The 25,600-nt window shown below is 32.4% G+C and overlaps 2 protein-coding genes across 3 annotated transcripts; both read right to left on the reverse strand.

The window, feature by feature from the left end:
* Nucleotides 1-8: 8 nt before the first annotated feature.
* Nucleotides 9-16,547, reverse strand: LOC134248948 (uncharacterized). Of its 2 annotated transcripts, none has more exons than XM_062731330.1 (6): nucleotides 16,392-16,547; nucleotides 12,850-12,992; nucleotides 11,586-12,246; nucleotides 6,839-6,883; nucleotides 6,540-6,584; nucleotides 9-499 (listed from the first exon to the last, which is right to left on the reverse strand). In XM_062731330.1, exons 1-6 carry the CDS (start codon nucleotides 16,426-16,428, stop codon nucleotides 279-281), a joined length of 1,152 nt encoding a protein of 383 aa, XP_062587314.1. In that variant the 5' UTR covers nucleotides 16,429-16,547; the 3' UTR covers nucleotides 9-278. The 2 variants fall into 2 exon arrangements, with proteins under 2 accessions (XP_062587314.1, XP_062587315.1); XM_062731331.1 differs by having other exon boundaries at nucleotides 16,288-16,547.
* A 3,877-nt stretch (nucleotides 16,548-20,424) lies between these two features.
* On the reverse strand, nucleotides 20,425-22,343 carry LOC134248950 (uncharacterized). Its single transcript, XM_062731332.1, has 3 exons — nucleotides 22,210-22,343; nucleotides 20,921-21,586; nucleotides 20,425-20,792 (listed from the first exon to the last, which is right to left on the reverse strand). Exons 1-3 carry the CDS (start codon nucleotides 22,300-22,302, stop codon nucleotides 20,571-20,573), a joined length of 981 nt encoding a protein of 326 aa, XP_062587316.1. The 5' UTR covers nucleotides 22,303-22,343; the 3' UTR covers nucleotides 20,425-20,570.
* Nucleotides 22,344-25,600: the final 3,257 nt, after the last annotated feature.

The following is a 25,600-nucleotide window of genomic DNA, read 5'->3' on the forward strand; positions in this document are numbered from 1 at the left end:
AGCCGTGCTTCTGAAGAATAGCTTTTTTGTCAACACCAGTCAATGCATTTTCTGAACTACACAATTTGATTGTATTTTCCTCATTTGTGAAAAAAGATTCGTAACATTCATTAAACACTGCTTCCCTACATGACATTAGTAATTTTGTACTTCTTGAGGGATCTGAAATAATTTTTTCATAGTCTACTAATGTCTCTATCTTTTGTTTTTGAAGACCCAACACACCTACCACATCATCGAAAACAAAAACCTGAGGATTATTTGAGTCACATATAATTTTAAATCTCACTTATATCAATTATAGGTATAATTTCGTAACCTTCCTCCTGGAGTATCAGGGCTATGTGATGAATCGTTGCTGATTTCCCGGTCCCTGGGGCTCCAACAAATGTCATATAAGGTTGTCCCCTAACTTTGTTCAGCATTTCCAGGAAAGTGTGAGTTTCACTGTAAACGTCATCTTCTACGCTCCATTGCATTAATTGTACCTCGTGAAGATCTAAAATATATTATCCCAAGCTTTAAAGATATGTGAATTAAAAGCAAACAGATACCTCCAAGTGAACATTTTCAATTGGGTGAACTTCTACAGCTGTCAGCGACCATGGAAAAAGAAGTGTGGAAACCATGTTGTGCTAAAATGAAAAAAACTAATACAAAGAAATGATATAATTTGATCAAACAAAATGGTTATTAGATACATTCGATTCTGCATTTCTAATGGTTCAAAACAAAAAAAAAAAAAGAATATCACGTATAAATCTGCACAAAATACGGAATGCCAAAACCAGAATACTACTAAATAAATAAATATAAATATATTCTTTACATATGAACCAGCGTATTTCTGACCCCTTGAAAATATTATCAAATAAGAGGCCCATGGGCCACATCGCTCAACTGAGTAACTTGGATGATGCATTTCTTTACCAGATTAACTTTAGAATCTACACTACCCCAGGAATCGGCCAGGATGCTTCCACATAAGTTTCAGCTTTCCTGGCCCAATGGTTCTTGAGAAGAAAATTTTTAAAGATTGTTTCTATATATTTCTATGTAAAACTTGGGATTCCCTATTGTGGCCCCGACCTACCCCCGGGTGTCATAATTTTAACAATTTATTATTTACACTACCCAAGAATGCTTCAACATAAGTTTCAGCTTTCCTGGCCCAGTGGTTCTTGAGAAGAAGATTTTTAAAGATTTGTTCTATTGCATTCCCTATTGTGGCCCTGACCTACCCCCGGGGGTCATAATTTAACAATTTAATATCTACACTACCCAAGGATGCTTCCACATACGTTTCAACTTTCTTTGCCTAGTGGCTCTTGAGAAGAAATTTTTTAAAGATTTGTTCTATATATTTCTATGTAAAACTTGGATTCCCTATTGTGGCCCCGCCTTACCCCCGGGGTTTATGATTTTAACAATCTAATATTTACACAACCCAAGGATGCTTCCACATAAGTTTCAGCTTTCCTGGCCCAGTGGTTCTTGACACCACCTACCTGAATTTATATTTCTCAATGATGTTCATCGAAATGCTTGGTTGTGTCCTCAAACTGGAATGGTTTTTAGGGGCCTGGAATTCCTAGACTAATATTATTTTATTAGCCCAACTATATTTCTAAGATGGCAAGACTTATGGTATGTAAGTTTCATCAACATATTTTATGTAGTTCATATTAAAAAAACCAAAGGGATAATTGACGATATCCCATTCAGGGTGTTAAAATAGCAGTTTAAATTTCTTTATATACATTGTACAAGATATAAAATATTTTTGCGCATAATACGCTCCACACTGAAGCTATTTTGTAAATGTTCACCCAACCGAAAATGTCCAGTAGACGAAAAGGTCAATGTACATTTATGGTCATTTGAGAATTTTACAGTTTACAGAGAGAGAGAGAGAGAGAGAGTGAGAGAGAGAGAGAGAGAGAATGATGTTCTCTAAAAATACAATCTTCAAGTGATATAATTTATTTTATACTAGTATTCAAATATTTATATCAAAATACATTCTGAAGTTCTTTTACTATGAAAGTATGAAACTGGTAAGCAGGGTTTAATTCTATTCTTCAGCTTGTTGATCTTAGTAGAGTGTTGTATTTTTAAAGCTGTTTATTTTGTATGATTGACGAATTTTTATATAGCATTATTATGTAGTCGTAAAATAGCTTGATAGAGTTACTGTTAGAGTTGAAGTGCCCGACTTAAAATATGTATCATCTTATGTTATCTATTTCAAATTCGTATGATATACAATATTGTCGATTTATGTAAATTTGAATTTATTGTGAAATTGATTGCATATCAAAATAGTCATGTTCAATCTAGATATTGAAGTACTCCAATTTCTTAATTAAATTTTTGACAAAAAAGATTTGTTCTGTTGTTTCAATATCATTCCGACACAGGTACTGATGACAATAGGAATTTGGCGATTTGAAGGATAATTTAGCTTTTAAATAACAATTATGGAATCTAGTTTGCGAAATAAAAAAGGCTTATATAAGTCAAATATAAAAAGATGTAATTTTTTTTTATTCTCAAATGTTCAATTTCTCCTGAATCATTTTAAACTTTGAATCTTTATTAATGGCAAGTATTTCATGTTTTTTTTTCGAAAAAAATTAATCCTTAGAGGATCAACGTTAAAGAATGGGTGGACTTAACTGGAAAGAAGAAGTGCCCGTAAAGAATCTGGGGGGATTAGGCGAGTCATATGCCCACACGGATTTTGTCGCTCTTTGAGCTTATCGGAAATTTCATAGTCGTACGATTTACCCAAACATTTAAACTTTGTACAGCACTGTCCAAATGACACTATCAATATTTTTAAACCTAGCATTTATCGTTAGAGTATCTTTTAACATGTGATGCTTTTCATACTGAGTGTTACTAGTAATTGTTACAGATATGTTTATAGTTAATTATTATTTAATGATACCTTTAGAACTGTTGTTGGTCCTAATAAAAAAAGTTAAGTTATCCATGATTCTTCATACATATTCTATACATACATTTTATTCATGAAAATATATACAAAAGTCAAGAAGTACAGCATGCTTTGCTTTTTATTCTGAATCCTCATCATTGTCCGTCTGGTATTGTCCAGCATCATCGACACTTGATATGTATCTTTCCTTCTTGATTTTGTTGCACTGGTGACGATAAAAACCCAAATACCAGATTACACTGCAGATGTGTGCGCAACACCCTAATGTTCTTGCACCACTCTTGCACTGACAGTACCAAGATGTCACAGCTGATGTAGTGAACCTAATCCAAGGTTATAGAGAGTGCTGCTAGTGTGCCTGGACTGTATTCGGCAGTGAATCAAGTCAGATTCTACATTTGACACATCAATTGTGTATTGGCCAGTTTCATCAATATGTTCTCTTATGTAAGAATTCGCTTGCCGAATTTGATATGTTCCAAAAGTCAGCTGTCTTACATCTTCCTCGGAGAGATCTGGGAAGTTAATCACAGCATCGCGTGCGTCGATACTTTTCCAGAGTTTTGAATTTGTCCGGTATTTGTAAAAGGAATTCTTAGTAACAAGATCTTTCAAGACATTTTCATTGTTCTTTGCCATCATTAACATTTTAAAACCATTATTAATATCATTTTCGTCATTTGTTTTCAAAGGTGGTCTGTATTTGTTAATTAAAGAACACACGATTCTTACAAAGTCACCGATTGAAGGAATGTTTGAGTTGCTGACAACATTATCCAAAAATCGCCATTTTTTAAGTCTGCCATTGGCAGCCTCAACAACCCATCGAATTTTCGTCACCATTCTTGATGTATTTGCTTCCATTGTGCTGTGTTGTTTGCAAGATTTGGGTAGAAAGACTGGCATCTGTGTTTTAAATCTGCATTCATTAAGAAAATCTATCGAATCGCGGAATCCCCTATCTACAACAAGCACATCGTTTTCGGTAAGGAAATCCATTATATTGCCTTTATTTGTATTCATCGCAGTCTTTAATATGGAAGCGTCATTGTTTCGACCATTTGCTAAATAGGGTCCAAAGACCTCCACAATGTAACCGCTGGTTGTTGATATAAGGAACGGTTTTACCAAAGGTCTCCCTTTGTGAACAGAATAGGACAGGCATTGGAACTTGTACGACGCACTTTTTTGTATATATACATAAGTGCCATCTAGCACTAAGATGACAGTGTTTGAAATAGGATCCGAGAAAAGTTGTTTTGAAATATCTGTAGTGTGATTTTCTATTATACTTTCTCTGGTTATATGGTCAAAACCAAGGTTATGGGGCACAAAATCTTTAACGAGTGCTAATCTGGCACTTGTAATGATTTCTGCAACTTGTCTCCTACATCGAAATCCACAGAGAGTGGCCAACAATCCATTAGACAAGCCAGATTTTAATTTGAATAGAAGAACGCCAACTGCATTTCTTATTGTTCGAATTTTCGTATTTCTTAAAGATGTTACATTTGCAACCAAGTCATCGAAATTCGCTTTGGAAATGCCTAATAATGAGATGTAATCATCATTATCAGAAAGTTTATCGAAACTAATACTACTACTATCATATGACTTCAGAGCTTTGAAGCGTACTCGTTCCAGTAAATCATTTAATTCTCTTGATGATAAAACTGAATGTTGTCTCTTATATTTTGTAACGTCAACATTTACATTTTGATTTAATTGTTTCCCAGTTAAATGCTTTCTACAGCATTTGCATCCAACTGGTATAAGTAGTTGGAAATGTACGAAAGCATCTGTCCTTGCCTCACTTGGTACTACCACAATACCCTTTCTTTCATTACAAAATACGCATTTGTTATGCGATTTTCCTGCTGACACAAAAGGAAGTGATATATTAGATCTACTTGTAGAGTTATCTTTAGACGCACACTGTACTGTAGACTTTACATTTACTCTGCATTTGGTACATATTTGACTGTTTTCATGTAGCTGATATCCGTGTTCTGTCAAAAATGTTCTCAGGGATTGGGTGATGGGTCGCTTTACCTTTCCTTTTAATTGTCTTTTGCATACAGAACAGCCATATCGTGCTAGTCTACCCATGATTGTTTACATATCATTCGAGTATTGTAGTCTCGTACTGAATGCATTAAAATGTTATATATCTTGAAAACTTGTTTATTATAGGAAACATATATTTATTGACTGTTAATAAATTCATTATTTCATTTATTTGTTTTTATTTAGTGAAAAAAATATATGTTTATCTAAATTACAACCTGAACTAAAAAAAAAAATAGCATGATTCGAACACTTGCGACAAAACCTCTATGCTTTAAAACCCCCGCTTTGACGACTGAGCCACGCCGTCGCACATACATTTCCCTTTAAATAACAAACGGTTCTATATGTATAGCAAACACACAATTGGACTTAGATTTTTTAAGCATATATTCAGAAATTTCAGTAAGTAAATTAACTTTTTTATATAGAGTGGGTCTTCGTACCATTTTTTTGAAAATGGTGAGAGATACATCCTTCCATACCCTTTCAATATTCGTTTACAAAAAAAAGGTACGAAGACCCACTCTATATAAAAAACACAGTTTTAACATTCAATTTCTATCATTTTTATGGTTTTTAAAGCGTGTTACCATTTTGGTAGAGTAATTACAATCAATTTCTAAGTCATTTGATTCAGGTTTTATCTTTACTGTATGTATATGGTTATAAATAACACCCATATTTAACAAAAAGTAGAATTTGTTAGAATCTTTTAATTGATATTTTACCTGCCCTTGCATAGGCACATGACTCGCCTAATCCCCCCAGATTCTTTAAGTTTCATAAAATATTTTTTTCATCATATAAACCCTCGATATCTTAACTGTATATTAATGGTACGGATGTGAATTTTAAACGCTCTTTTTGAAGTAAAATAGATGAATAACGAAGGCATGGTGCCTGAAAAATTCTTGAATATCAATAGATACTAGTAATCAGGGTCACGCGTTTTACATTGTCTGAATACAAAATCAGCAGCTGTCGGCTATTGTTAAGAAAACTGTTGTGTTGTATATTGAAGAAAAAATGTTATATTAAAAGGAGAAGAGCCGACAAAAGTGTGATCATACTTTATTTAACAACAACATGTTCAAAACAAACTTCTCGCTTCCAGTGAAATGTTTTCGATTGACCTGTTAAATATTACAATTAGTCACGTGATGTCCACCTGCGAGTGTACTCATGAAAACAGTTACACTGTATTCTTCAACCTAACCTCAATCTAAATCATGTCTATGGACGTATTTTGTTAACGTTTTCAGAATATAGCAAATAAAATATTGTTTTAATTTTGCGAGTCATCACATTTTTAAAAATTCTTTCATATTTACATCGCTTTAATAGGCTAAACACCTATTCGAATTTGTGGAAAGGGAGAGGGATAGAGAGAGAGAAAGAGATGTTAACAATGACACCGATCGATAGCCCCGCCTCCTATAAAACTTTATAAACAGAAAACCTATAAATAAATCTGACAACCATATATGCTCTGTAGATTTGTACGTACCCTTAACATTTCGAGGAATGACATGTTGTAGTTTCTTAATTTCATCTGAAAAAAATTTTTTTTTTATTTTTCTTTTTATTCTTTATTAACTAGAGTTTGCAACTGGAACATACAACAAGGTGTCATTAACAAAAGCTTAAAATTGTAAAAGTCAACAGAGTTATACCTAAAATATCAGATGCCAGTATTTTATTCAAATGATCAAACTTATCTGAAACAACAGAAAACCCATAAATTTATAAATGATATTTTTCTTTGTTAAATCTACAGTTATGTATGGTATGCAGATTTGTACGTACCCTTAACATTTGGAAGGACATCTTGCTGTAGTTTCTTAATTTCCTCTGGAAAATATCAGGAGAATTAGTTCTAAAGTTGTCAATTTATGCACTTCTTTATTCAATAGATTTTATAGCTCCAATCTTTGCGTCATTATCTAATCAAATTTAAGGATAATGGAACTTAAATTCATTTACATTATGAATGTATCATTTTAATAATGACAATATACTATAGATTCCTAATTATACACGAGGAATTAATTATCGCGTAATTTCGCGAGAAGCCACTCTCGCGAAATAAAATTATTCGCTTTTATTTTTATGATGCTGAAATCTATGTTAATTGTATTGATCAAGCGTTCATTCTCAAATTATTGTTCTCGCGATTTGACGTAAGAGAGCCGTTGTAACGTTGAATTTTGACCCGGGTTGAAAATTGACCCGGGGGTCATTTTTCAACGTTGAATACTGAGACCAAAAGGTGTTGAATTTAGACCCTAATCCGTTGAAAACTGAGCCGGGTCGTGGAATTTTGATCATGAAACCGGTTCAAAATTCAACAGCATAAAAACACATATTTATGATTGGGTTTTCACTACTGTGATTTAATTCATAGGTATGAGGGCCCGTTTTGGTATTTACTGCAAAAAGTAATATCCCCTATTTGAATATTAAGTGATATCACCTGTTCCAATAGATGATATCACTTATTTGATTTGAATATGTGATATCAACAATTCGAAAAGGTGATACATGTATAACTTATTCGAATTGGTGATATCGAATATTCGATTGGGTGATATCACCTTTTCCCGTCGAACAGCTGTAGTTTTTTTTTTCTTACAAATTAATTTATTTCACTTATATATCATGTATACAACAAGAAAATCGTAGAAAACGCATGAAAACTGGGTTGTCCGAATTTTCTTGATTCCAGTGGTAATCTATATATTATAGGGAGCATTAAGTATTGATTGTTGTAAGAAACTCAAACATGTAATATCACCTATTCGGATAGGTGATGGCAGTTATTCAAATACAGGTGACGCTCGATCTCTCGAAGTTCATGGGACCGCAAGAAAAGTTCGAGGATCGAGAGGTTCGAGAGATAGAAAGTAAATAAAATCCGGAATTTTCAGTTCCGATCATCACAGTTCTACTTTTATAGATACCGGAAGTATATGTAAATAAAGCCATTGCACGTTTTCTATCGTATTTTACAGGTAATATTTACTTGGTATCAACAACAATGATCGTATTTCGACTAAATAAAACGAATTCCTAAAGTTTCAATACTCATTTGTTCTTATTTAATGATTACATGAAATCCGAATAGCAATTGTCGGTTTGACTATTCCGCGGCTTGATCGGGTCCTTCACCTGTTACCCAGTGTTCACAAGACATTTCTTAATCGGTATTTAGTCCTTCAGAAAGGAATTTCTTGTGCAATATTTGCCAGACTGGGATTATGTAGACTCTAATAAAAGTTCATAGCCGATGGGAAATTATAGATTCGACTACATGTTATTTTCTAAAAATTATCGTCTCGTTTTCAAGTCAAAATAAGTTGGGAATTTAAAATCAGTTTATAATTAACCAATAATAATCAATTAATTTTATCAACACACGGATTACCAACATATGAACTGTCATCTATGTAAACACCCAATTAACACCTCAATGCCAAGCCCCAGGCGTTCACTGTTTTCCAGGTAAGTTCAGGGTGCATCAATTTCACGCTTGATTGGCTTGTATACACACGCAATCAAAACTTCGAGAGATAGAGAGTAAAATTCAATGAAATATGTGTAACGGGACCCATGTTTTGGTTCGAGAGATAGAGAACTTCGAGAGATAGAAGTTCGAGAGATCAGGAGTAAATTTGCTTAGTTATATAGAGGAAAAAAATTAGACCGGAGGTTAACTTCGAGAGATCGAGAGCTTCGAGAGATCGGAGTTCGAGCCATCGAGAGTCACCTGTAGGTGATAGCACCTACTAGTATTTAGCAGGAAAAGGTGATATCACCTTTTATTCTAAGCTCTCTGATTGGCTCAAACTTGATCACATGATTAAGTATAACAGCATAAAGACTTGAGGTACTATTTATAAAATCTGAAATGCATATTGACTTCATGTTTTTTTTTTCTTGTGATCATATGCTATACCGCAGGTGTCCTTTTAGAAAATTTCATTAAAGTGAATGACATCAAATAGTATTGATTTATCAATTAAAGATAATACAGAGTATTACATGATGTTTCTGAAAAAAAATACTACAACTTGTATTTTCCGTTATTGATGAGACGTAACAATACTTTAAAGTCTTGAATTAGGATCTACAAATACTTTATATTAAAACATATTGGATATCGTTGTCAAAAATTGATACGAGACATAATCAAATTAGTATTATGAATAACTAAATCCTCTATAATTACTCCATCATTGAATAAAACGAAACACATTTATTTAATATTAAACAGCAATAGCTTAATTTATGCTGATCTCAAGTCTCTAAGTCTTGAAGAGGGAAAACTTGTGCCCATTTCCCATATTTTCAAATTTTGTTTTGTCAATCTATGTGATAAAATGATTCATATTCGATAATAATGTTAAACGTTCCATTCCTATTTAACTGAGTTTACAATTCTAGTTTAATTTGTCATATTTCCCAGAATGCAATCATGGCAATTATTGAAAAAGAATTCAAAAAAAAAATATCGCAGAGATCATAGAGATAAAATTATGTTATATTAAGATGAGAAGTTTATCGAATAGGAATCATATTTTTTCGAATAGAAATGGATGCTAGTATGTTTTCGAACAACAACTTTATTGCATATAAACCAAATAATTATCGAATAAAAAAGATAAAATTATTGAATAGGAATGACAAAATTAGCAACTAGCAACCGATTGTTTTAAATATTAATGACATCGAATAGGAAACGCGTGTTTTCGAGAGAAAAATATGTAAATTTTATGATATATGAATCACATTATCACATTTCCTGTAATTGGAATAGCAATTTATCGAATACAAATTACAAAAATGGAATAGAAGTAACAAGTAATCAAATAGGAATCACATTGTATAAAATAAGAATTTTTTAGAATAAGAATAATCTCATTCTCAAGGCTATGGTCCGAAAGCGATCAATTTTCAAGCCGAGACAGGCTACAGACAAATAAGTTAATTGTTACAGGGATTTCAGCAATTTATTTAAAGTCAGCATTACTTACATCATGCTATGGTCGTTATAATATTGCTCTTCTTCACAAATATAACCTATCATTGGAATCATTTTGGTCGATGTGTTTCATTCTAATTTTTAGGCTATTAATTTTGTTATTTTTATACTGAATTTGACTAGATGGGATGTTCCACCCACCTGATCAATATACATGTATAAAGGGCTTACTTTCTAGATTGCAGATTTTTAAGATTTTTGTTTTATGTCCTATTCGTTGTTTTGTAGTTATTTATGGATGCCATGGATTTTGGAAAGTATTTTCAAAAATAATGTTGTCATGCTTGAAATCGTGCACTGATCAAAATGTACATATATACACGGGGTGATACTGTATGTTTATTTCTATTATTCTTGAAAAGGGAAAAAATTGAAATCAAAATATACATAAAGTTATATTGCATGATAAATCCAGTAAAACAACTTCCCAATTCAAAAAAAAAATGTTCAAACTCTGAGGTGGGGTCAATATTCAACAGGGTCAATTTTCAACGTGTTGAGGTCATCGGAGATAAGGGAAAAAACATATCAAGCTGTTGAAAAATGACCCCGGGTACAAATTCAACGACATTTGGTCTCAATATTCAATGTTGAAAAATGACCCCGGTTCAATATTCAATGTTGAAAAATGACCCCCGGGTCAATTTTCAACTCGGGTCAATATTCAACGTTACACCGTCTCGCGATAATAAGTACTCGCGAAAAAAGGAATCTAATAATCTCGCAGACGATTCTACATCAGACAAATATAATTTATTGTGTTGTGTTTTAAGTGCAAACACGGACATCAATCGGTTAATCATGTGCCATGGAATTAAAAGTATATAGAATTAATTAACAATTAAATTAATTAAAGTTATTTTTTTAAATCGAGGGGCATAAATTATTTACGATAAAATTTAAAGAAATAGAAAATGCAATTAAATATTCATATTTACATAAAGAGCTGAGCAGATTGATATCTAATATATGTTAACGTGATACAACCATTCGAATCAAGTTACTGATATGATAATGTACAATCAGCGATTGGTTTTATGAGTCAAACTACTAGTACACTGTATATATATGAGTGCCGTTTCTTGAGATAAGTATTGGTTGCGTTCGTATATAAAACGGAGTAACTTTGTTTTGAACTTTTCTTCCTAACTTGGAGAGTTCCAGTAAGTTAATGATTTAATTCTTATGTTGACATATATTTTGGGAAAACCAGCTTAAAGTCTTTTTTTGTACATGTTGCATTGAAAGACAAGGATTTCTTTGTTCGATATATGTTCATATCTTGGTTAGGTATACAGTTTTTATCTGGGTGCATCTTGTGGTATACATATTTTTTTATATTTTAGAAATTAGCAATAAATAAGATATGTTACATATGATCTTGAGGAATATATGAGCAGGCCTACATCACAGACACAGAACACAAAAAGATACAAGTTTAGTTAAATATCTACGATCGAAATACGAAGAGGTAAGAAAACGGTTAATCAGGTGACCTTCAAGTAAACTCACCCGAGTGACTCTTAACCGTTTCACACAATTCATCAATAAGTAAAAGTTTATCAATATATTTGGCCTCTTTTTCGGGATCCATGGAACATGTTCTTATATCGTTCACAGCATCTTGGTAAACAGTGGAGGTTCCATAGTGTCTTTCTAACTCAACAGTAATATTGTAAATGTTTTGCCATTCCTTTATGAAGTTTGATTCTTTGAGAGAGAAATCTGCTGCATGTCCATAGTACTTGTTTCTTATCAGTCTGATTCTCTCTATGTTGGCAGATACACTATTGTCCGTAGGATCGGGTTCTTTTCCCCATCCCTTATTGTGTGGAGTTATTTTACACACGTTACGTAGGAGAATGTACAGTAAACTTATGTCCAAATCTGAATAATCCCCGCCATATTGTTTGGTTGGAAGGGGGAATATGAGATCAACTTGTTGTTTATTTAAAGGATTTTTTAATTTCTTCTTTTTTAGATCATCAATCCAAGTTTTGACAGTTTTCGATAAAATGGAAGGCGAGATTTTCCCTCTTAGAATATCACGCAGCAGATCTGTGCATGGACCAAGGATCAGTCTTGCTACCCGGGCAAGGTTAGAAGTTTCTGAAGTAGACTTGTATCTATGTAGCGATGTTTTGGATTTGACATTTCTCATCATTTGAAAGAACTGTAAATGAATAATCATAAAAATCATTCTTATATATTTTACCATCCCTTCTTATGAATGTTTATGTAAAACAAAATTTGAACAATTTTTTTTGTATTAAATAATATCTTCGATCATAGTGAGAGCACAAAAATGATCCTAAAACCCAGATCTTTTTTCTGTTTTCAGACAATTTTGTTGCTACTCACTTTTTTAAAATCTTTTTTTTTATCGTATCTTTTCATTTTCTTTCTTTGGAATTTCTATCATTTATATATGACTCGTGTGAAGATTTACTTATTGACGCAAACCTATTGCTAAGTTTGGCTTTTAGTCTAATCGCTATTGCTTTGAACCACAGATTATCATGCTTTAAAAAGGAATTATTGATTTATTTGAAAACCTTTAGTGTATAACATGTAACATATTGATAAGTAAATATGCATGAATTTCATGAACCAATTTTTCTGAGATAGATTAATATAATACATTCGTAGAAAACAGTGTATATCTTATTTATCTCCTATCTCCTAATACATTACATCAACCAAAGTTCCTATTTCCACAAACAGCATAAATTAGTGATATGATAGTTTAGACATGTAAAATTAGACACAAACTGACCTGAGAGTTTCTTGTCCATTTCAGTAGATAAAAGATCAACACACACAATGCTATAACTATTACTGTCATCCGTCCAAACTCATACAAGCAATATTGGATCCACATAGAGTACATCTTAGCGTGTGCACGGAGAATCAAATTGTCTGACAAAAAAGATAGAATAAGAATAAAGGCAATAAGGACTGAATTTTTTGTTTTAAGGTTTTCCTGTCTTACTAGCATTTACTAGATAAATGCCAAAAGCGGTTCTATAAAAAAATATCAGAGTTTGAGGCCCATTAGGGTAAAAAAATAGCTCATATTTTTAAATACAGAATTGCATGATACTGCATCATACCTAAACCATTACGATTTATCTGACTCGGTCTTATCTTACAACAAAAGTGTTGAAACTGTTGCATGAAAAAAATTAATTTTCATGCTTCATTTTGATGCATTTCAAATTAAATATTAACTTTTGGAGTTATCCTTCCTGGCTGGGGATCAGTTCTATATCCTTAAGCCATTTTTTACGCAATTGCATTGTCTCCATATTTTTCATTTTTCCAACCATGACAAGAAACGCCCTGTCTGTGTATGTTCTGCTCTCTTGTAATATGAGATTGATTACTGTGTGTTATCTCCATATTTCATTTCAGTAAAATTCGATAAATTTTCAAGGAAAAGAAATGTACATAAGGTTTTTTTAATTTTCCTAAGAGCTTCGTCATTACTTTAAATTTTTAGTTACGTCATATCTTACTTAACTTAGAACAGATACTTTAACTAATTGATTTAAATAAAAATATATCAAATATGTTTTGTTTCAAAATTATCAAAACAGTTACACTGCGAAATAGGGATTATGGACTATGGTCCTACTTCAGTATTACAGAGGATAGGTAGTTCTCATTGAAAAATCAAAACAGTCGACGTAGAACGACGTCAAAGAGCAGCAGATTATATTATCTTGTATAGTACTCGAAAAACCCACCTTATTCAGACTTTGGTGTGGCCCAAAAAATAATATAGAAAATACTGTAGAAACATAGCTACTATATGGTTGTTGTCCTTCATTTAAAACGTCTTATGATGAAGGTTTTTCTTGTTTGTCGGAGATCTTTTGATAGTTGATGGTACTCCAACCAACAGAACATGTATGACTGCCCCCCCCCCCCCTCCAACTGTTATTGCTTCCTACGGGCCTGAATTATATATATCATGTGTAATGGAATGGAATTAGAATTTAAGTAACTATTTCATCGAACTAGGTCTATTTCATTGAATGGAACTTTACACGTCGACAAAATAAACAGTTTTACATGTGAACATATTTTGATGCTAAATTTTATAAATATAATAAAAGTACATCGTTCGCATATTTCTTCGTATGACCATCGTATTGGTATATCGTAAAATTAAAGAGAACAAGAATATTTATTATACATGGTATTAAACCTAGATCTTAATTTTTATGGGTCATGTTAGCTGTCACATGATTGTGAGTATGAATTGACATCACTTGCTGCTTCCTGTCTGAGCATTATTTTGTAATATAAACAGGAAATATTTTTCCATGCTAATATTTTATTTACCTCTAATCCTCCCTACTTTGTTTATATTTATAAGTAAAATGAATAAATTATGGAGAATAAAACAATGGAAACGCTTTATTATTTAGTTACTTATTTTCTAAATATTTTAATAATTTTCTTTCCGTATGATTTTATTTTGTTTTTTTATTTTTACGTGCCTGTGATATCAAAATAAGATAATGCTTGACTCAATGATAAAAATTAGTTTCTCATTTTTGATTTGATTTGAACATATTTTATTATGTAAAATACATAAATGGATTGTTTTCTCATTGTTGAGGAACATGCCTTCAATGTATTTCAGTATTATTTTTCGAGCCCAATTAAACACAGACAAATCATTACATTTTTATAATGAAAACTCCTTAAGAGGGGTTTCATTACAATATGAAATATCTTCTCTTTTGGGGGGGGGGGTATTATTGCTATATATCGTTTTACTACTTAAAAGCATATTAACATTTAAAAATTAATTAAAATAAAGTAGTTTTAGTTCTTCAGGAGCAAATGCTGTCTTGAAGAAGGAGGCACGACTTTAGATGTTATATTTAATTTTATCCGTGTCGTCGGAGGCCCTAAATTCGTTACGGTCCTAGGGTCGTGACCTTTTATTTTTCTGGAATACCTTGCATGATTTTGAGTCCCCCTGCATCACATCGTTAGAAAAAAAATATTTGGATTAATTTTGTCATATTTTACAGCTCCTGAAGATGATATGGACGAAAGCAGGCAAAAGTGTATAATCAGAAACAAAATTTCCCCTTACTTAGCATAATTTCGCTATTACCGCATATATTAAAAAAGAAAATATTTGATATTTTTTTCTTACGTCCTATCTCAAGTGTATTGGTGCTACGGCACGCATTGTTTATAATAAGTCAACAGAAGTCACTTATCCGATTTGGAATTTTTGCGTCTGTGTTATGTAACTTCCGCTAAGGTCACGACCCTAGGACCTGTGTTTTAAAATGGCGTCGGGTAAACATAGGTACTTTGAACGAGATGTAAACAATCAATAAAGGCATGAATTTTTAAAAACTTTCAGTTTAATTGAAAGACAAAAGATTTACAACTAAGGTATGACTTACAAAATGAAACAGCATTTCAAATTTATTTTAAAATGGAGATTAGCTCATTAGGGTAACGACTCATGGACCTCCGAGGATATTTGAAACGTGTAGTTCTACCTACTATTGACCTAAATTTATCTCTTTATCTATTTAAATGTCTGGGTTGTTTGTCTAATCCAGGCTTCACATTAAATATGATATACACGTCCAGTGCAAACTCTTACTCAATCTAAAACATCCCTTCTCAATGGATTAATTGAGTGATTAATACGATTTTTAAATATTTTATTAAAAAATATATATTCGCCAAAGAATTTTTTTGGAACTCCAAAAACAGCTTTTATGATGATTTTTTTCAGCCATGTCTCAACCTATATTTATATACCTTTTCGTTGTTTTCGTTAAAATCAAATGAAAAAGGGGTATTCTAAATTTCCTCATCTTAAAGACATTTCCTTTCTATAATTTATATGCTCAAAAGGATACTTGGTACATTTTTGGATATTATTCAATAGTACTATTCTATGATTTTAAGAAATTTATTTGTTTTGTGCATTGGGAGCAAATTTATTTGGAAAAACTATGATGTTTTTGGTTTTATGTTATATATTTTTGCTACATAGAGACAACAAATATTTTACCATGATAAAAAAGCATATTCAGTTTAGAATTAAATTACCTGAAATCCAATTAAAACCATGAAACAATGCTTCAAAACTCTAGAAAATATACATTAACAAAATAATGATGATTTCCTTTTCTCCATTTTTTAAAATAATGTAACAAAGTCTGACCTTTATCCTGACCTCTACGCACAGCTCTTGTACATATGACGCATAAACATCTGATGAGGAAGTAGAATACGACTTGTAAACAAACGTCAAAATCAAGTTAATACCATATAAAAATCCTTGTATTAAAATGAAGCAGACCATTCTCTGAAATCATTCGAACACACCACAGTTCTTAAACATTTGTTCCGAAGAAATTCGCACTCGTAAATAATACAACTCGGCTGTGTTATCAACAGCGATTGACAGGAAGATACTGCTCACACAATGACGCAAACTTCCGTTTTTAAAGTTGCGTTTTCATTGAGAGGCATAACACTCTTTTGTATCAGAAAATTTGACAACAACCTTTTTTTAGATAAACCAAATAAACCTCACAAAATAATTATTGTAGGGCTAGCTTTTAACAATCTTTGTTAACATGTTTCGCTTTGGGGAAGACCCATCACAAGATTTTGAAGATATAAAAAAAAGTTCTGAGTTCCATTTGTTAAACAAGCGGTTATTAATATGATGTTTAAAAGCTTAATCCTTAATTTATAGAGTTTTGACCACTTCTTCTTTTTTGATTAACCTTACAAAAAAAATTATAACAACCTGTAGAGTTAGCTAGATAAGATAGATAAAACTTTGTTTATATCACCATAAAGCTAAGAAACAGACTTTTTTCAAAAAACTTTTTTCCTGTATGACAATATGTCTCTTTAATAGCATATTCATCATGAATTCATCTATCTAGTATGTATTTGTCTATCTAGATTTAAATATTGAAAATGAGACAGTTGGGGCGCTACGGACTTGTATATATGTATAAATGAATTTTTTTTATGTTACAATGTCTTTTAAATGCTAATTGGTGATAAGACATGAGGATTTTAAAATTCTCATTCAGCTCATTTCATCGAATGAATCTTTACACAGAGATTTAATGAACAGTTTTACACAGGAAAATATTTTGATACTAAATTTTATGAAAAATTTTATGAGGACATTTTCACCTATTTCTTTGTATGGTCGTTGTATTATTATTAGGACATTTTAAAAATTATAACTAGGGAACAGGGATATTTATTATCTACGGTATTTGACCTAGCTCTTAGATTTTATGGGTCATGTAAGCTGTATCGTGTATGCTTGCCTATATTGTCTTCACTTGCTGCTTCCTGTCTGTTTATTACTAGTGTGTAAAAATCAAACAAACAGGAAACTCGTCTTCATACTTATTTTATTTTCCACTTGCCCCAAATCCTACAAAACATGTTTGCTTCTTGTGTTAGAGATTTTGAATAGATTATGTAGAATGAAACAAACCATCATTTTCATCATTAAATTACTGACTGTTCTAAATATCTCAAGAAATTTCTTTCCGTATGATTTTATGTTAAAAACTTTTACGTGGTTGTGATATCAAAATAAGATAAAGCTTATTCAGTGATAGATGTTATTGTTTCTTATATTTGGGCTAAATGTTATTAATATATTTAACATGGTCAATTCAATCACTCATTACATCTATATAATGAAAATTTTGGGTGGGGTCTCAGTACCATAAAAATATCTCTTTTTGTTGTGATAATTGCTTTCTCTCTTTTCAATTTAAAAAAAACTTGACATGGTCAAATCAATGTAGATTTAAGCACTATTTTTATGGCTTCGGAGCAAATTCTTAGCTTTGATGGAGGAATTACGCTTCGAAGACGTTCTATTAAAGATCAAGAACCCATTCGAACAACTCATATACATGTAAATGAATGCTAATTTTATGGTAGACAAAAGATTTAATGTATAAATTGGCGATATTTTGACTGACATGTTCCTTAGACAATGTCTTATACAAACTTTGACTGTTGATTGATCATTAAAGAGTAATACTCGTGTGTGAAACATATGGGGATAACGAAATGTTCCATTTTATCAATACAAAATAGTAGCAGAACAAACATGGACTATGAAAAACGTCAGTCAGTATTTGACTCAATGATATATTGTGTTTCCTGACAAGAGCATTGTATCGACCATAGAACTTATAAAATGATGACTTTAAACGAATCAGCTGCAATTTTTGTTTCATCAACTTGTTCGACAATAATTTATCTCATTTTAGTAATCGTTCAAAAGTAGAGCATCCTACTGTGTATCACATGAACATTATTATTTTGTGTGATGAAGGTTTGCTGCTGTAGGTAAGGAAAGTTGGCGATAGGAAATTTAAAGCCGTTATGTATATCATATATAGAGTTTGGTTGTAAGATTGCCAATGACGTCTTTTTTCAAGTAAAATCTGAAAACTAATGTGTCAGGCTCTGTGGTATCTTTAATCTCAAGCTCAACAGGAGATATCGTATCCACCTTAGGAATGGATAATTTCATTGTTAATTGACATATCGTCGTCAATATATCTAAATGTCGAGTTGAGGTCAAAGCAAGTGTTTTCTTCTTTTCATGCATGCGATTTTTAAAATTCTGCTTCATTTAAATACAAAGTAGGTATGTTTATAACGGAGCGTAAATCATATAATAAAACATTGTAAAACATTAAAATTTAACTTCAAAGGCCTCTTAAATTAACCAAGTTGAATCTTTTTAATCGTTTAAATGTTTCAAGTACGTAGTACAGATTTTTCATTACTAGTACAAATTTTTCTGCACATGAAGTAACACTCAGAAGAAAGATAAATCCTCCTCACAGATTTGTTTTATTTTCTTACAACAACATACAGCATTGTGATATTCTGACTAAGGAAGCATAGCGTTATGATGTTTTCTAAAATGATTTAATTAGGTATGATACTTAGGATTATTTTCATATTCATCTCTTTAAAATTTAATGTTGTGAAAATAAATCGTTGCTCTTTTGTCCTCATTCTTCAAATTTCTTTATATCATTATCTGATATAAAAAGTTCTGAAAAATAAGCAGGGCTTTATACTTTAAACTATTTTCCATGTGGCTCTAATGTAAGAAATATATGGAGGATATGGAGATAACGAACATTATTCAATCTCAAAGTCCATAAAACAATACAAAATAGGCGCAGAGCAAACACTGACCCCAACATATCTGAGGTGGGATCAGTTGCCATGGAGGAATGAGCATCCCCTGCTGATGACCTGTCACACCCACAATGTGCTCTTTGTCATGGTCGTGAAAAAACGGAAAATATCCGTTGTTAATTCAGAGTATTAATAATGAACAAGCGTTAGTATTAAAAAAACGTCAGCATTTGACTTAATGATAAATTGTATTTGCTGACAAGGTCATTGTATCGACCATAGAACTTACGAAATGATGACTTTAATCGAGAGGCTGATATCCTTGTATCATAAACTTGCTTGTGAATTATTTACCTCGGTTTTGAAATTGTTCGAACATAGAATACACTCTTGATATCGAATTAACTGAGATATACACACTCCGTATGCAGGTGATGAATGTATATTGCTGCATAAGAAAGGAGAGTTGACAATAGAAAAGTTAAAATCATCACGAAAAATTGTCTTAATGTCTACACTGAAATTAAATTATAAGGAATGAAGTTATACGATATAACATAACTTGGAGCAGCTTCTATCAAATTTGAAAAGAACAACACATTTCTATCTCAAACGTTTCAAACGAAAATTAATAGTGGAAAAAAATTCTGAAATCAAATTCGATAAAAAAAAAACCTTTTATACTACATGATCATGTACACAGAAATTAATTGTTTTTACACCGGATGGTTGACCAGACGAACGGACCTCAGAATCAATTGGTGTCCTTTTTTGGGCATGGCAAGTCATCATGTGAAATTTCATTGCAAAAACTGAGAGTCCTCTCGGGAAATCGCGTGGAAACGAAAATGTTACAGACAGTAATGAAGACAGACGGATGAACGGACGGACAGACAGACAGACGGAAATTAATATCCCTCACTCTCAGCGGGGGACAACAATTCAAATGTGATGCATTTTTACCATGCATACGGCATTTATTTTTTAATACTATATCTATAATCCATTTACGTAAGACCAACTTTTCAAAGTTTTTTTCCTTACAAATGGCAATTGAATTTAATCATGTAGTTCTAATTAAATAAGTGAAACCTTTCATTGTATCATTTAATAAATTTTTAATATTATTATATGTCAGGTTCTCTGCTAAATCGCTGACCAAAAATTAAATTTCATTCAACGCTGCTATGTTTTGCTTGCATGCAAAAGGAAAACAGAGTAGAAAGCACCAAATGGTACATTTAAATTGTCTTCCTTAATGATTATGTACAATGCTTACTAAAATGTCAACTCTTAGATATTATCGGCACTTATGTCACATAAATTCCAGAGAGCTACATCTCCATTATTTGCGAGGAACAGAAAAACCTCGCTACACTCCATTTCGCTCCGGCAGAGACATCTATACACACATCTGATGATGCTAGTATTTTTCATTTCACCATCATACGTCAATTTACAAAAGTTGAAGTCACCATTAAATCCTTTCGTCGAATTCGAGACTGGAAAAGATACCTGTAAAAAAAAGATAAAATACATTTAATTCTGTATCTCTTGTTCTTTCAAAATTGAGATTTAGGAACACATTAATGTATCTTACCATTTACTCCTTATAGTAATAATTATTTAAACCTAAAGATCACCTTTAAAACCTTTTCACCATGCATTTGGCACGATATTCCTTTGCCAGTCAGAGTTATTTCGAATTCCGATGCATTAATTCCAAACCAAGATGTTTGAATTCTAGTCCAAAACAGCAGAGGAAGGTTGCCCTTGTTAGGCAGAGTCAAACAGGTGTTGTTGTCATTGTCAAATAACACGTGAAGTTGTCCAATAAGTCTTTTGTGTTGGTCGTTAAACACTTCGGGAAGTTTCAACCTTAGTTTATATTTGTTCGTCAAATTTCCTATGCTTACAAACATGATATGGTTGCTGCAAAATTTTATTTTATCAGGATCAATATATATTTCGATTGATAGATTTATCAAATGAGAAGTGTTTATTTTGGCGGAATTTATGTACTTCATGTGTACCATGGCAAAATTCTGAACCGTAGAATTTTCAGTTTTATTATACGAAACATTAAAATGAAAGCAAAATATAGTTTTATCAACACTTTTAACAGATATTTTTCTTATAACAATTGTTGCATCCCCTGTGCCGCTTTCTTCCTGTGTCCACAAACTGAAATTGAAGGACTCTGTTCTGTTTGATGGTGTATCTATCAGTAGTGTTAGAAAGGTATTACATAGAGGATTGATTTCGGGTGAGTGGCTTTCATCAAACCTTATTCTGACCATTGGCAAGTCCTGCAAAAAAATATAAAAAGTAACCACTCACACCGACACATTTATAGACGAGAAAAACTTGACAGAGAGATATACATAAGAGTATAAAATCACATATCTTAAAATGTATATTGAAATATTTCAAACTAGAAACAGTTTTACACTCAGACTGATCTTTCAAAGAAATTACAAATTTATTAGCAAAGAAAGAAAGAAATATCAAGATTGACTAGAAAATAAATAGTTATTGTACTAAAAGAAAATAGTTCTGGTATATCAGTTGAATATGTAAGATAACCGGTACTACATGTCTTGGTAACATCATGTAAAATTAAAATCATAAACAGAAGGATATGTAGATTACGAACAGTATTCAATCTCAAAGTCCATATACAATACGAAATAAGAGCAGAGCAAACATGGACCTCCGAAACATAAGAGGTGGGATCAGGTGCCATAGAGGAGTGAGCATCCCCTGCCGACCGGTCACACCCGCCGTGTGCTCCTTGTAATCATCAGTAAATAACAGAAAAAATCCGTCGTCAATTCAGTGTATTAATAATGGACTAAAACTGGTATGAAAAACGTCAGTCAGCAGATGAAACAAGCTTCCACTCATAAACTCATGATCAGAAGAAACATACATTTGTCTTTGTTGCATTTGTTCTCACAATGACGGATGTATTCAATGCCTCTGTCTCATTCAATAATATACTAATTCCAACGCTGTGAGGCATTTCTTCTACATCTGATTTGGTCTGAAACACACCGGCCTCAAACTCTATGACGTCATTTTCAGAGACGTTAGTGGAATCGTAGTAATCTAAAACAAGTAAATATAACATGTTTGTACTTGTGCCTCATATTTCTGATTAATTTTCTTATTTTTGGGAAACATTCTTTGATTTGTAGATATAGACTTGTATACATGTAATGACATTAAGTATATATAGACCTTCCAAGCCTCTTAGATACATGAATGCGAGCTTCGAGAGAAAAAGGATGATTTTTTTTATAATAGAATTTATTTCCAAACTAGAGCCTCATGAGGCATAACATATAACAACAAGAAAACATTGATGTAACTATCAATTGTCATCCGGGAAATAAATAAAGTAAACAATGGAAATGAGTTTTGATCATCAGACATTTATTATGCTTGAATGTGCACAGGGTACGGTCCTACGGCGCATGATCAATCAACAAGGGTTTTATAAGAGAATACACGAGTATCATTCTCGAAATGGAAGTATTCAATAGATAAGATTCGGGTAAAATTATCGTATTTTTAATTCACTATCTATTATTTCGTTTTTTTTGGAAAATATCAAGGTATGTTCAGTTTGCTTTAGATGTAAATAATGACACCTTTAAATACTTTAAATGAATGCAGAAGAAAAAAATAATGTATAACTAGAGCAAAGCTCGTTGCAAAGCAACGAGTAGGTCTTCCGTCCTGTTTTGACCGGAAGTGACGTCAACAAATGAAAGCAAATGAGCTTAGTGGTCTCCATTGACTTTATAATTTTGATTTTGCATTTAAACCTTAAAAATTAAGCTATTTTTGGCTACTTCCGGTCTCTTCCGGTTTGACCAGAAGTGATGCAAACCGGAAGTGATGTCAACGGACAGAAAATTAAGTTTTATGCTTCCAGATATATATGTTACCCAAAAATATGTCAAGAACGGCAAAAATATGCATATTTTGACGACTTCCGGTATGACCGGAAGTGTCGTCACCGGACGCATTTTGACAACTCCAATAGATTAAGCTTGACATTTTGAACAACTTTGCTTTTAAAATGTATTACAAATTCTCAATACTTTTTGAGATATAAATGAAAAACTTTTGGCCCCTCTAGTCCCTTTATTTTAGGGGCCAGCCCTTTTTTCGAGATATCATTTGAAAGATCATGTAATTCTACACTTCTTTTGTTCTATATGTCTTAACAAAATATTTGTTTGTGAAAAGATATCGAAGAAAAGGTGTTAGAAATTTTAAAATTCTCGACATGCCCTTTTTTGGACCATAGCGAGCGTCGGCGTGCAGCACTTCCGGTAAAAATGAAATGCATATGTCACATCTACAGACATTGCTCTATCATTGCTCAAAAACTCAAGTTTCTATCTTATGCCGTTTTTGAGAAAACTCGCGGACAAACTGACCCCTGAAAATCACTAAATCGCAAAAATCTCAAAACCGGAAGTGACGTCATCAAAATAAAAAATTATATATCAGCTTTGTTTGATGTTCTATCAGTCCTGAAAGTTTCATGAAAATCGAGTGAGCCGTTTCTGAGAAATCGTGTACACAAAATCGGTAAGAAAAAAACCCAATAAAAATAATAAAACTAGAGCCGAGCTCGTTGCAAAGCAACGAGTAGGTCTTCCGTCCTGTTTGACCGGAAGTAACTTTCATTTAAAAAAAAAAGAGAAATGAAGTCCAAAAATGGTTTAACCCTCCAAATTTATGTTAATTATATCAAAATTAAGCCTTTTTTGGCAACTTCCGGTTTGACCGGAAGTACTGTCGACGGACGGAAAATTAAGATTTAAGCTTCCAGTGACAAAAAATATTCAAAAACCTGTCAAGAACAGCAAAAATATGCAATTTTTGACTACTTCCGGTTTGACCGGAAGTGACGGTGCTGGACGTATTTTGACGATCCCATTAGATAGAGCTCGACATTTTGAACAACTTTGCTTCTTTGACGTATTACAAATTCTCAATACTTTTTGAGATATATAGAAAATACTTTTGGCCCCTCTAGGCCCTTAATCTTAGGGGCCAGCCCTTTCTCCGAGATATCATTTTAAAGATCTTGTAATTCTACACTTCTTTTGTTCTACATGTCTTAACAAAATATTTTTAGGTAAAAAGTTATCTTTGAAAAGATGTCAAAATTTTGGAAATTCTTCATAGGACTTTTTTCGCGCCATAGCGAGCTTCGGCGCTTCGTATTTCCGGTAGATAAAATATTAAATATGCTCAATTCACTTCTCCAAAGGTTGCTCTATCATCACTGAAAATTTCATACTTCTATCTTCAACAGTTTTTTAGAACATTGCCGGACAAAGTGACCCTCTAAAAATGACAAAATCGCGAAAATCTCCGAACCGGAAGTGACGTCATCAAAATAAAAAATTTATTCCTAGATTTTTTGATGTTCTATCAGACCTGAAAGTTTCATGAAAATCCATCCAGCCGTTTCCGAGAACTAGCGTGCACAAAATCGGTAAGAAAAAAAATAATCATAAGAAAAATAGTGGAAAAGAAACCTAAGAAAAACAATAAGGTCTTCCGCTGAAGACGGAAGACCTTAAATAGTGGAAAAGAAACCTAAGAATAACAAGAAGGTCTTCCGCTGAAGACGAAAGACCTTAAAAATATCACCAGATCAGTGGTATAGAAGTGAAATGTGAGTTTTCCTAGCGAATCCTTTTTGATTGAGTCCCCAGCTAGAACAAATAGCTATGGGAATTGCAAAAGATGCTGTCACTGTTGACTGGCAATATATATCAAAGCTTATTCGTTGAATGATACTAAGAATACTGTCCATAACTGAGTAATATGTATGTATGTGCAAGACTGGTTCCTTTATTGTTTAATGAAGAATAAAGGGAAACTCATGTATGTACATCAATGAAATCCTTAAATTTGAGTGGGACTTCTTATCTAAGATCAATTTGGGAAAGAGGAAACGTGATGCTGCTTTAGAAACTTTAACGTTATCATTTATGCACCCTAGGTCGATATAACACGCAGAACATAAAATTCTATATCTTGTTTATTTCATAGGCGCTTGGGGTATGGACCCCCCCCCTTTCCAATTTTTTTTCTTTTTAAATCTGGGGTCGAGTCACCTTTTCCCTATTTTTCTATTCTAATATGCACTATATGTTATCAATAATGTAACTCTTTTGTCTCTACAAGCTGTTTTTAAATATGTCGTTTTCGACTGATACATATAAAGAGAGAAGGCTTGCAACTCTTCTCGTCATCCGCCTCACCTCGCTTAAACTTCGCTCGATTAT

Source organism: Saccostrea cucullata, unplaced genomic scaffold (genome assembly GCF_032062105.1).
Source record: "Saccostrea cucullata isolate Sc308-1 unplaced genomic scaffold, CSIRO_AGI_Scuc_v1 ctg2279, whole genome shotgun sequence".
Classification (NCBI taxonomy): Eukaryota; Metazoa; Mollusca; class Bivalvia; order Ostreida; family Ostreidae; genus Saccostrea; species Saccostrea cuccullata.